The 14,333-nt window shown below is 66.0% G+C and overlaps 3 protein-coding genes across 10 annotated transcripts in view; 1 reads left to right on the forward strand and 2 right to left on the reverse strand.

Annotated features, from left to right (window-relative positions):
- STIM1 (stromal interaction molecule 1) overlaps nt 1-4,831 on the reverse strand; it is a 64,652-nt gene extending 59,821 nt beyond the window's left edge. For all 8 annotated transcript variants that reach the window (XM_050332796.1, XM_050332794.1, XM_050332792.1 and 5 more), the window contains exon 1: nt 4,563-4,831. In XM_050332796.1, the coding sequence (XP_050188753.1) occupies nt 4,563-4,692 (130 nt within the window). In that variant the 5' untranslated portion in view covers nt 4,693-4,831. The remainder of the gene's footprint in view (nt 1-4,562) is intronic.
- A 1,539-nt stretch (nt 4,832-6,370) lies between these two features.
- Nucleotides 6,371-7,162, reverse strand: LOC126648768 (proline-, glutamic acid- and leucine-rich protein 1-like). The gene has a single exon (XM_050332208.1). It carries the CDS (start codon nt 7,160-7,162, stop codon nt 6,371-6,373), a length of 792 nt encoding a protein of 263 aa, XP_050188165.1.
- RHOG (ras homolog family member G) lies at nt 6,798-13,622 on the forward strand. Its single transcript, XM_050332890.1, has 2 exons — nt 6,798-6,857; nt 12,357-13,622. Exon 2 carries the CDS (start codon nt 12,386-12,388, stop codon nt 12,959-12,961), a length of 576 nt encoding a protein of 191 aa, XP_050188847.1. The 5' UTR covers nt 6,798-6,857; nt 12,357-12,385; the 3' UTR covers nt 12,962-13,622.
- The last annotated feature ends 711 nt before the right edge of the window (nt 13,623-14,333 follow it).

Here is a 14,333-nt window from a genome sequence, read left to right on the forward strand (position 1 = left end):
GAGCAGCTGGATCACAGAATCCTGGAATACCGGATGGCTGGAAGAGACCTCAAGAGCACCGAGTCCAACCTCCCACCGACAGCGGTGTCTCAACGGACACCATGGATTTTATCCAACCTCCTGCCTCCAACAATCAGCCCCTTCCCAGAGGCTCCTGCAGCATCCCGCTCGCTGCCGCTGCCGGAGCGAGCGGCTCTGGCACAGGGACAGGGCACAGACGTGGATCCTGGCACAGGGGCGGGTGACGCAAACCAGCACCACCAAAGAGCTGCACCCGCGTCACTTTCCGCTCCCTCCGTGATGGAACGTTCAAAGTGGGAGATCAAGGAGAACCAGCCCCGTTCCCACCCTGCAGGATGATGCATCATGGAGCTTCCAAAGGCTCTGCTGAGGCCACGTCCTGCTCAGGTGCCAGGAGTCCAAACCCATCACTTTCCAAGGTTTAGCAGCAAAGGATTCACTTCCAATAACCCCCTGGGTCCTGGGACGGCAAGGACAGGAATGCTGGATGACAGTGCCTGGGCAGTGTCCTCTCCCAGAAATGAGTGTTTTCCCCCTTGGGAATGAATGACCAGCTCAGAGGCTGTGGTTGCAGGCCCCCCCTCCTCATGCTGACTGTGTCCAGTGGGATGTTCTGTGGGTTTAAGTGCAGCTCCAGGTGCCCCAGGCAAAACCAGAAATAACCCTGGGCACAGCCCTCCAGGTTTTCTTTGGATACAGTCTGGATATTTTTATAACCTGTGTTCTAAACCACTTGAACAAGAGCAAATATGATCAAGGAATCAACACAGGAGAGCAGCAAACAGGGTAGGGAGAAGGAGAAAGGAAGGGAAAGAAGAGCTGCTTGGCATAAGGAAGAGCCACCAAAGCCTGTCCTATCCCTGCACCAGAGAGTCCAGCCCCCACCAGCCCCATGAGCTCCATGTCTCCCCAAAAATGCCTCAATCCCAACATGCTGTCCAGAGCCCATCCCTTAACTTGCAGGAGACAGAGAGGGAAAATCCACACACCAGCATCCCTGATCTGAGACCCCAGACCTCCCCTGGCACAGGCAGAGCACGGAGACACAGCCTTTCATCTGTATGGATGCAAGGCCACAGGAAGGAATTCCACAGAACATGAAATAAGGCTCAGGGCACCACTTCCACATTATTGCACGGAGATGGGTCTGGATCTATCTGTAGGTGGAAGGTGTCACCACTAAAGGAACCAGGAGTAAATTCCAGTCCTTCAGATCCCTGCCCCTTCACAGGCAGTTTTCCTTGGATCTCCTACAAACACACCTGAATCCCAACCTGAAGGTGCCCACCTGCGCTGGGCTGCACAGAGGGAAAACAAGAATCATCTTAAATCCCCAGAACTGGTCCCACTGATGTGACTTAACGAGGAAGAGGCCTCTGAGCAGCTTAATATCCTAAATGAGAGGGAATTTAAAACTTTTGACCCAAACCCACCTAAAACTTGTGCAAAGCGTTTGACATGACCCACCAGGACGTTCTGATAAGGACCAGAAAAATAAACAAAACCTGCTTGGTTTGGGAAGCAGCCCCATTACAGAGAGTGGAAAGAGGGAAAAAAAGATCCCTGAAAGTCCAGTCTGTCCCCGAGGAACCTCGTTTGCCCCTTTTAGGGGGTGTGAAAAGATCCCGGGGCTGGGCTGTGGCCTGACAAATTCGGGCTAAAAATAACCAGGGGCGGGTGAAAACAATGAGGTGTGGGACGGTCACACATCCTGTGAGAGCACCGGGACACCGGGAGCTTCCCAAACCTGGGAGTGGGGCAAAGCCTGGCTGTTGGGAGAGGGCCCTTTTGGCTGCTCTTGGTTCCAACCCCCCTCTCCTCCTCTGTCTCAGCGTCTCTGCCTTGTGAAATGGCTCCTGTGCCGCCGAGTGGAACCAAGCTTCAATCTGATCTCGGCAGGAAAAGATTAGAGATGAAAGATTAAAGCCCTCGATTTGCCTCTGAGTGAGTCAAAGCCAGGAGAAAAATCTGATTTTCCCCGGGGTTCAGTCACCAACTCTGATTATCCTGCACGGATAACACCTCCCGTGTCAGACTCCCGCTTAAAAAAGAGTATCTGAGGAACCGGGATCGCTCCCTAATCCTCCATAAAACCTGCTGCTGCATCCCCTGAGCCCGCAGGGGGATCTCAGCGGCCCAAGGAGCGCTGGAGCTCGGGCTCCTGCTCTCCACAAACGCTTCCCTGGTTCCGGGGAAAAGCAGCCGCTGCTGCTATTTTATCATTACAATCCCGCCACGCCAGTTCAAGAATAAAACCAGCACCTCCGAAAATGTGTCAAAACCGAGCACTTTCACTTTCAAAACGCCGTCCAACACCCACCTCTGCCTGTCGGCCCGGCGGGACCGACACGACCGGCACGTTCTGCTTCCAGGGAAAGCACGGGGAAAGCGGCTGCTGTGCCAGCCGAGGACAGTCCCTGCTCCCAGCTCCGAAAGCTCCAAAGCGAACGGCCAGGAGACCCCAGAGGACACAGCGAGCTGTGGGAGCAGAGGGGGGGAGCCCCTCGGACCTGCCCCGGGAAGGGACACAGCGCAGGGGACACAAACCCCTCCTCTGCGCATTTGGGGTTCCAAACCTGGTACTCCCTTGAAGGTTTGCAGACCCAGCAGCGACCGGAGCGAGGCTGGGAAAACCAGGAGTGACCAAAAGCACCTGTCCCGCGGGAACAGCCCATCCCGGGGGGATGTACTGGAGACCTGGACCGGGGCTGCTCCCGGCCCGGCACCGGGGCCGCTCCGAGCCCAGGACCGGGGGCCGCTCCGAGCCCAGGACCGGGGGCCGCTCCGAGCCCAGGACCGGGGCCGCTCCGAGCCCAGGACCGGGGGCCGCTCCGAGCCCAGGACCGGGGCCGCTCCGAGCCCAGGACCGGGGCCGCTCCGAGCCCAGGACCGGGGCCGCTCCGAGCCCAGGACCGGGGCGCTCGAGCCCAGGACCGGGGGCCGCTCCGAGCCCAGGACCGGGGGCCGCTCCGAGCCCAGGACCGGGGGCCGCTCCGAGCCCAGGACCGGGGGCCGCTCCGAGCCCAGGACCGGGGGCCGCTCCGAGCCCAGGACCGGGGCTGCTCCCGGCCTGGCGCTGCCTCCGCTCGCAGCCAAAGCAGGGCCAGCAGCTGAATCACCCGGGCTGCCACACTTCTGCAGGGCCTCCAAAAATAACTCCGCTGGAAATTCCTTGGAGGCACAAACCTTGCTTCAGAAAGGACTGCAGAGATCCAGTTTCCTTAGTGGAGCACACTGGATGTGAACTGGCCCGAGCATTTCGGAGCACACGGAGAGGGGACAAGGAGCCCCTTCTCACAGGGACAGAGAGCGGAGTCACAGAGCCCATCCAAGAACAATCCCCCTGCCCAGGGATCACACACCGACCCCGGTCCTCCTGCTGACACCACGGCCCCAGGGCCTGCTCCCTGCCCGGTTCCCACCGCCCAGTTTTGCTCACAAAGCCAAACTCTTCCCGGGGTCTTTCATCCAAACACCCAACATCCAAGCACCTGTCCCTACACCCGAAATCCTTTCCTGAGCTCCAGCTCGGAGAGCTGCTCCCCGGCCCAACACAGCACCAAAACGAAGGTCTGGAATCGCTCCGCACCTTTTCTCCTGCCCAAACGCTCAGGTGGGATCCTCGGGATGCGGGCGCTGGGGGCTCGGAGCCTGCCGGGGGCTGAGCAGCACGTGGTGCTCAGCGTTTTGGCTTCCCGGGAGCTGAATCCCATTCCAGAATCCCTCTGCAGAGCCCTTCCCGGCCCCCTCACCTGCAGGGACACGGCTCAGCGGGCTGCAGGACCCCCGGGGGCTCCCGTCCCGCTCCCAAAGTTCCCAGCAGGATTCATGGATCGGGCTCCAGCGCTGACCTCGGGGTCTGTCACAAGGACACAGAGCCCACGGAGGTGCCCCCGGTTCCAGGGGGCAGAGTCCCCAGGGGCTCCGCTCTTCTGCCTTTTGGGCCGGGGTGGGGGCGATTTTTGGGGCGGAGGGGATGGGAATAGGGGGACACAGAACAGCGGGGAGCCAGGGCTCTGCCACCTGCGCTCCTCAGATGGGAACCGCTCCGTCCCCGGAGCGGGCGGACACGGCCCCGGGAATGTCCCGCACCTGGGGACGTCCCTAAACACCGCCCAAAGCGCGGGGTCCCGGAGCGGCCCCGCTCCCCGCAGCCCCTCATCGCGGCGGGCGAACAGGGCACACGGCGCCGACAGCCCCCAACCCCGCCGGCCGCTCCGGGGATGCGGCTGCACCGGGGCGAGCCCGAAACGCCCCACGGGCCGGAATGCCAAACTTTCGGCCCCAAAAGCTGGAGCCGCCGCGACAGCAAACACGGGGCGTTCCGGGGCCGGAGCCCCGCGGGTCCCAGAGCCCGGCGGGTCCCGGAGCCCGGCGGGTCCCGGAGCCCCGCGGGTCCCAGAGCCCCGCGGGTCCCAGAGCCCCGCGGGTCCCAGCCCGGGGCCAGCGGGGGCTCCGCGCACGTTTTGCCCAAACCCCCGCGGAACGGCCCCAAAGCGGGGCCGTGCCGTGCCGTGCCGGGGTGTCCCGGCGGGTCTCACCTGCGATGGCCGTGTCGTCCAGGTGCGCTCCGGGGGCCCGCTCGGCGCTCCCGGGATGCGGCGGCAGCAGCAGCAGGACGAGGGAGAGGCCGCACAGCGCCCGCACGGCCCGGCCCGGCCGCCGCTCCATTTCCGCGTGCCCGCCGCCGTCAGCTGCTGCTCGGCATGGGCCCGGGCCGGGGGTCCGGGCGGTCCCGCTGTCCCCGCTGTCCCGACTGTCCCGCTATCCCGGCACCGCCGAGCTCCGCCGCGATCGGGCACCGGAACGGCCCCCCCGCCCTCAGTGGGCTCTCCCACCACAGCCCCCCCGCCGCAGTGGTACCTCCCGGGACAGCCCCAATCGCCCCGCACGCAGCGGGCTCTTCCCGGGATAACCTCGTTCGCCACCCGCCCCTCTGCCGGGACAGCCCCGCTCCCCTCTCTCCCTGAACCTCCCCCCGGCTCTCTCCGTCCACCCTCAGCCTTCTCGCAGCGGCACCGCTCGGAATCCCCGCTGCGTGTGGGCTGAGACAACCCGCCCCCCCCCGCGCCGCTCGCGGTGGTTTCGCCCGTCGCGATGCGCACCGGGCCCCGGCACCGCCGCGCGCGCGCCCACAGGGGGCGGGAGCACGTCTGGTCACGCCCATCGAGGGGCGGGGCCAACAGGGGGCGGGCACGTGACCACGCCCCTGCTGCCGCCCACCCGCGCGCGCCCTGGGGCGCAGCGCCCCCTGGCGGCCACAGGGGGGTGCGGAGCAGCCACACAGGGCGGGGAAGCTCAGCAGGGTCGGGCCCGGGCGGAGCCTGGATGGGTGACCCTGATCCTCATCGAGACCGGGGGGAGCGCCACGGCTCCACGGACTGTCACAGCACCCCCCTTATCCCAGCGCCCTGGGCTCGTCAGGGCACCCCAACACATCCCGGCACCCCAACACATCCCAGCACCCCAGCGCCTCAGAGCACCTCAACGTGTCACAGCACCCAGGTTGTCAGATCACCCCAACCCCTCAGAGCACCCCGTGTCACTGGGCAGAGCTGTTCTGACGCCCAGCCACGCGGTTTCTCACTCGCAGTGGTGCCGGGGACACTTTGGCACCTCCTGAGAGCTGTGACACCTCCAGGGCCTCCCGCTCCTGGTGCCATTGCTATACCGGTGCCACCAGTGCCCGGAGCCCACCAGCCCGTGGGGGGCACGGGAAGGTCGCACCCTGCCCCACCCTGGCCTGGCTGCTCCGGGAAGTGTCACCCTTGTTCCCAGAGGGAGTGCCCGTCCTCAGCCAGGTGCCCCAGGATGCAGGATGGGGGTCCCAGGCTGCAGGGTGGGCACCTCGTAGATCCACGGCAGTGCCCAGACTGGAACAGGGGCTGGGGATCTCCAGGCTGATGGTTCCCAGCTGGGTCCCAGTCCTGGTCCCCTGTACCAGTGTGGGGGACAGAGCAGGGGGTCCCACACCTGCAGACCTCGGGATGAGGATGGGGACAGGCCACTCACTCCCCAGGGAACTGCCTCCAGCCCCGGGTGACCCCCACGAGCCCCTCCTGCCCCAGGGACCCCCATGGGCTGTGGGCTCCTTGGGGGCAGGGGGTCCTGGCCCTTATGGGGACCCCCAGCTTGGGGTTCTCGGCCCTTGTGGGGGCTCTCAGAGGAGAGGCTCCTCTGGCCCTGGCCCAGGAGGAGAAGGCTCTGCTCAGGGGGATCTGCCTCCACAGCAGCCGTGGGACCCCCCGTTCCCCTTGGGGTGCATCAGGGTGACTCCAGGCGCCCCCAGGGCATCTGGTCCCCACCCCATCCTCACCCCGACCCCGAGGCAGCCCGAGGGTGAGGGGTTTCACCCCCCTAGGTCCCCAGGGAGCCCCCGGTGGGGTGTGTCGTAAGTGGGGTCATGGGTGGGTGCCAGGGGTGGGGGCCAGGCAGGCGGGCGAGGGTCTCTGCTCCCAGCCCGGCCCCGGGGGCTGCAGGTCCCTGCTCGGGGTGGTCCCGTGGGGTGCGGGGGTCCCGCACGGGGGTCCTGCCCGGAACCCTCGGCAGCCTCTGCCCGCAGCCCCGTCCCGGTCCCCGCAGCCCCGTCCCGGTCCCCGCAGCCCGGGCAGCCCCGCGGGGGGCGGGTGCGGGGCTGCGCTCCCGGGACCCTGAGGAAGGAAGCGGCGGGCGGGGGCGGGCGCGGCGGGAAGTTTCTCCGCGGGACCGCCCGGGGCGGCGGGAGGAGGCGGCCGCAGACTTCCTCCTCCTCCTCCTCTTCATCCTCGTCCTGCTCGTCCTCGCCCTCCTCCTCCCGCCGCTGCCCCGGCCCTGCCGCCGCCGCGCCATGCCCCGGGGTGAGTGCGGGGCCGGGGCTCGGAGGCTCCGGGAGGGCCGGGGGTCCCAGGGCCGGGGTCCGGAGGGGTCCCGAGGGGTCCCGGGGCCGGGTCGGGGCGGCGGGAGGAGCCGCCCGTCGGGGCCAGGGCGGGGACGGCGACAGCGGGACCGCCCGGAGAGGGATAACGGGGATAACGGGAGTGCCAGGGATATCGGGACTGCGGAGGACATCGGGGCTAACGGGGGTCCGGGATAACGGGAATGCCGGGGATAACGGGACTACCGAGGCTACCGGGAGTCCGGCGATAACGGGGCTGCCGGGCATAGCGAGGGTCCGACGGGAACGGGGGCCCGGGGATAGAGAGGGTCCGGGGTTAAAAAGGGTCCGGGGTTAACGGGATGCGGGGTTAACGAGGCTCCGGGGTTAACGAAGGTTAACGGGGTCTGGGTGTCGGAGGAGCAGTTTCAGGCGGCAGTGGGACCGGCAGTCGCTGGGACAGAGCGGGGATGGAACCGGCCCGGCCCAATCCCCTCTGCGGGGCCACTGCACCCCCTGCACCCCTCGGTCCTGCACCCCCCGGCCCTGCAGCCGCACCCCCGGGCTGGCTCTGCAGGGGCTGTGCTGCACAGCGAGGGCACTGCACGGCCCACGGAACCCCCTGTACTGACCCCTCTGCTGTGACCCCCCTGAGCCCCTGCTCACTGCCCTGCAGAAACGTCACTCACACACAGAGACACGTCACACACACACACAGACTCACACATCACACACACACACACAGACATGTCACACACACACAGACACACACACACTGAGACACGTCACACACACACACACAGACTCACACATCACACACAGGCTCACACATCACACGCATGCAGACACACGCCACACACACACGTCAAACAAACACACACAGACACTGCAGCACCACTCCCATGTCACCTGCTCCGCTGTCCCACGTGTGCAGCACCCACAGCCCAGCCGGGGCTGTCCCTGGGGAGATGGGGTGGGTGCACCCCCCTGCAGTGGGTGCTCATTGTGGGGCCACCCCAGGGCCACCCCGGGGGTCTCCGTGGTCCCCCCCAGCAGGCACTGAGTCAGTGCCACAGCCCTGTGACAGTCAGAGCAGGGACACCCGTGGCACCCCAAGAGCCCTGGGGGAGATGGGAGGCACTGGGACCGTGGAGTGCCCGGAGCATCCACAGATAGTCCTGGTGGTGCCAGGAGGCAGGTGTGGGCTGTGCCCTGTGTGGGGTTTGGCTGTGCCATGGAGAGGTGTGGTGCTGGTCCTGGTGCTGGTGCCAGTGCTGCCTGCCCAGCTCCAGGCCCCGCCTGCAGCTCCACCAGCCCTGGGAGCAGTGCCAGTCTCTCAGCCTGAGGCCAGGGAGCCTGGCCTGGCTGGACCCATCCATCCATCCATCCATCCATCCATCCATCCATCCATCCATCCATCCACCCCATCCTTCCATCCACCACATCCATCCACCACATCCATCCATCCATCCATCCATCCATCCATCCACCACATCCATCCATCCATCCACCCCATCTATCCATCTACCACATCCATCCATCCATCCATCCATCCATCCACCACATCCATCCATCCATCCACCCCATCCTTCCATCCACCATCCATCCATCCATCTACCCACCCATCCATCCATCCATCCATCCACCCCATGATTCCATCCATCCATCCATCCATCCACCACATCCATCCATCCACCCCATCTATCCATCTACCACATCCATCCATCCATCCATCCATCCACCACATCCATCCATCCATCCATCCATCCACCACATCCATCCATCCACCCCATCTATCCATCTACCACATCCATCCATCCATCCATCCACCCCATTCTTCCATCCATCCATCCATCCATCCATCCATCCATCCATCCATCTATCCACCCATCCTTCCATCCACCTACCCACCCATCCATCCATCCATCCACCCCATCCATCCATCCATCCATCCATCCATCCATCCATCCATCCATCCACCCCATCCATCCATCCCCCCATCCATCCATCCACCCCATCCATCCATCCATCCATCCATCCATCCACCCCATGATTCCATCCATCCATCCATCCACCTCATCCACCTACCCACCCCATCCATCCATCCATCCATCCATCCATCCACCCGTCCATCCATCCATCCATCCATCCATCCCAGGATGCCCCCGCTGCCAGCTGGGAGCAGTGGCTGTGCTGGGGACCCTGCAGGGCCCCACCTCCCCCTGTGGGGTCTGGCTGCAGCTCCAGTCCCAGAGCCGTAGATCTTTGGCAGTGACCCGGGCAGAGAGCGAGGGACAGAGCAGGGCCCAGCCTGGGAGGGAAATAAAATGAGGAAATTAGTCACGACAGCTGGAAAATGAGGGAAATCAAAACCCTGCGACTCAGCAGGGAAGTTATTTTAGTCACCACGGCAGGGCGACGGCACGGCTGGGGGGGCCCTCGGTGGTCCCCTCGTGGCCAGGGACCCGCAGGGAGTCCCTGCCTGGGATTTAGAGCTTTTAGTAATCTCATTAATTCCCTCTTTGTGCTGATGAAGCAGCAGCAGTGCCGGGGGGCTGTGCTGTGCCGCTCCGGGGGGGGCAGCAGGGACCCCAGGACCAGGGTGGTGACCCCCGGCCCTGGGTGGGCCTGGGCACGTCCGTCTGTCTGCGATGGACCCGCCGGCCAGGGAGGGTGTCTGGGGAGGGAGGGGGCACAGGGTGGGGCCCAGGGGCCCCAAGTGGGGCACAGCGTGGGCTCTGTGGTGGGGGGTGTGCAGGGGCTGTGGGGCAGGGGGTGCCTGGGGGTGAAGGGTCGGTCTGGGGAGGGGGGGTCAGGTTTGGGGGCCGTGGGACGGCGCTGGCAGTGGGAGGGGACCCCACAGGAGCAGCTGCTCTGCTCCCCTGGTGGAAACCCCCGGGGGCTGCCCCGGCTGGGAGCACAGACAGAGGGTTTTGCTTCCCCTTTCTGCTGAAGAAGAGATGAGTCGCTTTTCCCGTCCCGGGGACAGGGAGAGTGGAGGGGGGATCGCTGTGCATCACCCACAGCCTCTCTCCAGCATCCAGGTCTGAGCGTGGGGAGTGGCCACGGTCCCGCTGGGGTCAGGGTGCTGAGCCCCCTCCTTGCTCCCACTCTTCCTCTTCTGGGTCCCCTCCCGTGGGGTGGGGAAGGGGCAGGTGCCCCCTTGGGCTGTGCCCCCCATGGGCTGTGCCCCTCAGCCCCACGAGGCCTCCTGCACCCGGCATTCCTGGGGGGCAGAAGGGGTTAAAGGTGCTGCTGGCTGTGGATGTCCTGGGAGAACAGAGCTGGCCTTGTGCTGGGAGTGGAGCTTGCAGCAGGGGGGCTGGGGTGGAGGGCTGGGGGGGGCACACTCATATTTGCCCTGTGAGTGTGGGCAGCACAGCCGTGCCTGCAGGTCCCTCCTCGTGCCACTGGCACCTCGTGCCACTGGCAGTGCCAGAACCTTCCCGTGTGAGCGCCAGGGTCCCACCACTGCCCCTTCACGAGCACCATGTGTGCCCACGTTTGCTGGGTGCTGGTACAAACCTGGGGCCACTCTGGGGTTCCACGGCCCCAGAGGTGCTGGGTGATGGAGAAATGGCCCCCTGCCCACTGTCCCTTCCTCCTCCTCCTCCCCCCTCCTCTCCCTTTCCCCACAGGATGCTCTCATGGGCACGAGCGTTTCCTCATGTGCCCCATCCCCTTCCTCAGCCCCGCTGACTCAGCCTGGGCCTTTCCTGGGATGGGGATGGTGCCAGCTCATCCCAGGGTGCCAGTGGCTGGTTTGGGGGTGCAGGGTTTGGGTTCAGGGTAACCAGTGTTTGCCATGTCCCTCAGTGGGATTGTCACTAGGCCAGAGCTGGTGCTCGGGGGTCACTCTGCTCCCCGAGGGATGGGGAGCTGTGGGCAGGGGGGCACTGCTTTGTCCCTTTCCTTGTGCCCCAGGCAAACTGCCCCCCACCCCCATTTCTGGCCACAGTGACTTACCTGTTTCCCCCCTGGGGGCTCCTGCTCAGCTGCCCCCACCCTCCCTGCCCTGGTGTCTGGGGCTGCTCGGGGACCCCTCCCACTCCCACCTCAGCTGGGTGACCCTTGCTGGCTCCCAGGAACCGCTGCCCCAGTCCAGGGGATTCCCAATGCCCCACCCACAACCAGCCCTTTCTGGCAGCCCAGACTGGGGGACAGTGGGGAAACTCAGCTGAGCCCCACCGAGTGTGTGTGTTGTGGGATGGCTGCCCAGCAGGCAGAGTTACAGGGACCTCAGGGCGCCTGTGGGGACGCTGGTGACCTTGGGGTGCCCGTGGGTACTGGGAATGTGTGTGACCTTGGACTGCCCCAGGCTGAGCCCCCCAGGCCCTGGGACTCTGCACTGGTGCAAACCAGTGTGAGGAAACCTCCAGGCTGAGTTTTCTCCCAGAGCAGAATGCCGGGGGTTGTTTGTGACCCCCGGGATCCTGCTCTGGACGAGCGGCTTCCTGCTGGGGGTGGGGATCCTGTGCCAGCCCTGCTGCTCCCCGTTCCCCTGCTGAGGGTCTGGGGTCCCCTGCCGTGGCAGTGGGTTTGCAGGGGCACACTGAGGCCCAGTGGGGCCAGGCAGGGCGGGGGTCACGGCACAGCTCGCGCAGGAAGCCGCGTGTCAGGGCGGGAAGAGGAAGAGCGACTTCCCCATCCGAGGGGGCTGGGGCCGGCAGGGCTGGGGCAGGGGCTCAGCCCCATCCCCCCTTTCTGGCCCTGCAGCCCTGGGGACTCTGGGGAAGGGGAACCCCCGGCCCGGGGCTCTGGGACTGGGGCTTCTCCGCCCTGGCACCTCTGCTCCCTCCCATCGTGGTGCCACACGAGCCGGGGCTCCCACCTTCCCACTGGGATCCCTCCAGTGGGCACCAGCTGCCCGTGGCCAGATCCCAGAGGGAAAGGGGCTACCCGCCCCAGGGGGTGGGCACCCTCCTGCCTGGCTCCGTGTGGTGCCCCCAGCTCAGCTGGGCTGGGCTCAGCAGCAGGAAGGGGAGCAGGATGCGGCCCTTAATGGGAATTGCAGAGGGAACCTGAGGAAGGGAAGCGCCGGGACCGGGATAAACACAGCTGCCGGAGCGGATGTTGGCCCCGGGGCTTGGCACCAGCCCGGCCTCTGCCCCGCCAGGACCGGCCCTGGCCCCGCTCAGTGTGGGCAGGATTGGTGATGTCCCACACGCTGCCACAGCCCAGCCCTGCCCCTGCTCCCTGTCCTGTTCCAGGGCATGGCATGGCATGGCAAAGGATGCTGCCATGGCCTGGCTGGCATGGACACATCACCCTGGGGTCACTGTGGTCCCCGTGCATGCCAGCCATGGAGGCACAGGTCTTGTCCATGGGTCAGGGCAGGTGGGTCCCCACTGGGTGCTCTCTGTGGGTTGCAAGGGGAACCAAGGGTGAGTGGACTGTGATCCCCCTGCACCCTCTGGCCCCGGGGTGTCCGAGCAGGGGGTGACTCAGCCTCAGCCAGCCCTGACCCTCTCCCTCTCCACAGCCTGCTGAGGGGACGCGAGGGACGCCGGGATGCAGAGCATCAAGTGCGTGGTGGTGGGTGATGGGGCGGTGGGGAAGACCTGCCTGCTCATCTGCTACACCACCAACGCCTTCCCCAAGGAGTACATCCCCACCGTGTTCGACAACTACAGCGCCCAGAACACGGTGGACGGCAGGACTATAAACTTAAACCTGTGGGACACGGCCGGCCAGGAGGAGTACGACCGCCTGCGGACGCTTTCCTACCCCCAGACCAACGTCTTCATCATCTGCTTCTCCATCGCCAGCCCGCCCTCCTACGAGAACGTCAAGCACAAGTGGTACCCCGAGGTGTGCCACCACTGCCCCAGCGTGCCCATCCTGCTCGTGGGCACCAAGAAGGATCTGAGGAACAACCCCGAGACCATGAAGCGGCTCAAGGAGCAGAACCAGGCGCCCATCACCACCCAGCAGGGCATCAGCCTCTCCAAGCAGATCCGTGCCGTCAAGTACCTGGAGTGCTCGGCGCTCAACCAGGAGGGCATCAAGGATGTGTTCACCGAGGCCGTGCGGGCCGTGCTCAACCCTGCCCCGGCCAAGCCCAAGAAGCCCTGTGTGCTCTTGTGACAGGGCAAGCGAGAGACGATCCTGCCCCGCCCCGGCCCCGCCGTTCCCCAAGAACACCACGTGCCCCCCGCCCGCCCCAGCGCTCCTCGGTGGGACCGGGGCCGCCAGCCCAAAGCCGCCAGCTTTAATAATACAGACCTTGTTTGCACTAACTGGCCACCTGCCCCGGGGGCACCGGGGCTCCCCCAGCCCTCAGGGCCCCCCAGCCCTGCCGGCCCCCCGCCTTGGCTGTCAGCGTTCCTTTGGGTGATGCCTCTCCGGCCCTGGCACAGCGATGCTTCCTTAGGAGGGGGTGCCCGGGGTGGCCCAACCTGCTCCTGCCCTGAGCACCCCACAGGGACCTGCCATCCCCACCCCTGCACCAGCCGGGGCGAGCGGGGCCCCTGGGCCCTCTGTGCCAGCCCCAGCGCCCGCCCATCCCGGAGCATCTCACTGGCACAGCCCTGGCATGGCCCTGTCCTGCTGCAGGGGCAATGCCAGGGGCTCCTGGGGGGTGTGGGGTGACCCCTGTGCTGGGGATGTCCGGCCCTGCGGCGAGCGGAGCTGGCACAGCCAGAGCAGGGAATTCCTGTGCCGGAGCGCCAGGGCAGTGGGACTCCTGTAACCAGCTGTCCCCGAGCTGCTTCTCAAATAAAGACCTGCCCGTTTCGTTTCCACTGTGTCTTGTGCTCTCCACCTTTCCCAGGCATGAGGATGCTCCCTGGGGGAGTGTCCCGAGCTGGGCGGGATCCCTCACTCTGCCAGGCCAAGCTGAGGGTGCTCCTGGTTCCTGCTGGGGGTCTCTGCCTGCAGGGAACCATAGCCAGGGGGGCTTGGGGTGTCCCTGCTGTGGCCAGGCCTGACCTCCTCCTTCCCTGTGCCCAGCTGAGCCCCCCCGGGAGGCCTGGGGACATTGCAAGGGACAGGAATGGGACACTGCAGGAGGCGGCCAGGGGGCCATTGCACTGGGTGGGAATGGGGACATGGGATGGGGACGCTGCAGGGGTGGGCACACGAGCAGGGTCCCCTCCCTGGGAGCCCTGGGCCACCCCAGCCCTGGCGCTGCCTCCGGAGCGGCAGGTGAGGGCAGAGCCCCGTGTCCCCACGCCCAGGGCTGCCCTGGGGGTCCCCGGCTCCTGTGGCTGACGGTGGTGGCAGCAGGGTGGTGGTGGCAGCAGGGTGGTGGTGGCAGCAGGGTGGTGGTGGCAGCAGGGTGGTGGTGGCAGCAGGGTCCGGTGGCATCCCCGGCCGCTCTCGCCCCCTCGCAGCCCCCCCGGCACGTGCTGGCGGACCCGGGGGGCCTGGCAGGGCCCCAGTGCCGGGACACGGGCCCCTTGTCCGGCCCCGGGGCCTTCCTGCAGGAAGGGCAGAGACCCGGCGCCCGCCACAAGCC

The sequence above is a fragment of the Myiozetetes cayanensis genome, unplaced genomic scaffold (genome assembly GCF_022539395.1).
Source record: "Myiozetetes cayanensis isolate MyiCay16 unplaced genomic scaffold, myiCay2020 scf5-8, whole genome shotgun sequence".
Lineage (NCBI taxonomy): Eukaryota > Metazoa > Chordata > Aves > Passeriformes > Tyrannidae > Myiozetetes > Myiozetetes cayanensis.

Excerpts from the sequence above, each read along its gene's own strand:
- RHOG (XM_050332890.1), top strand. The coding sequence starts at position 12,386 with ATGCAGAGCATCAAGTGCGTGGTGGTGGGTGATGGGGCGGTGGGGAAG.
- LOC126648768 (XM_050332208.1), bottom strand. The coding sequence starts at position 7,162 with ATGCCCGGCAGCCCCGTTATCGCCGGACTCCCGGTAGCCTCGGTAGTC.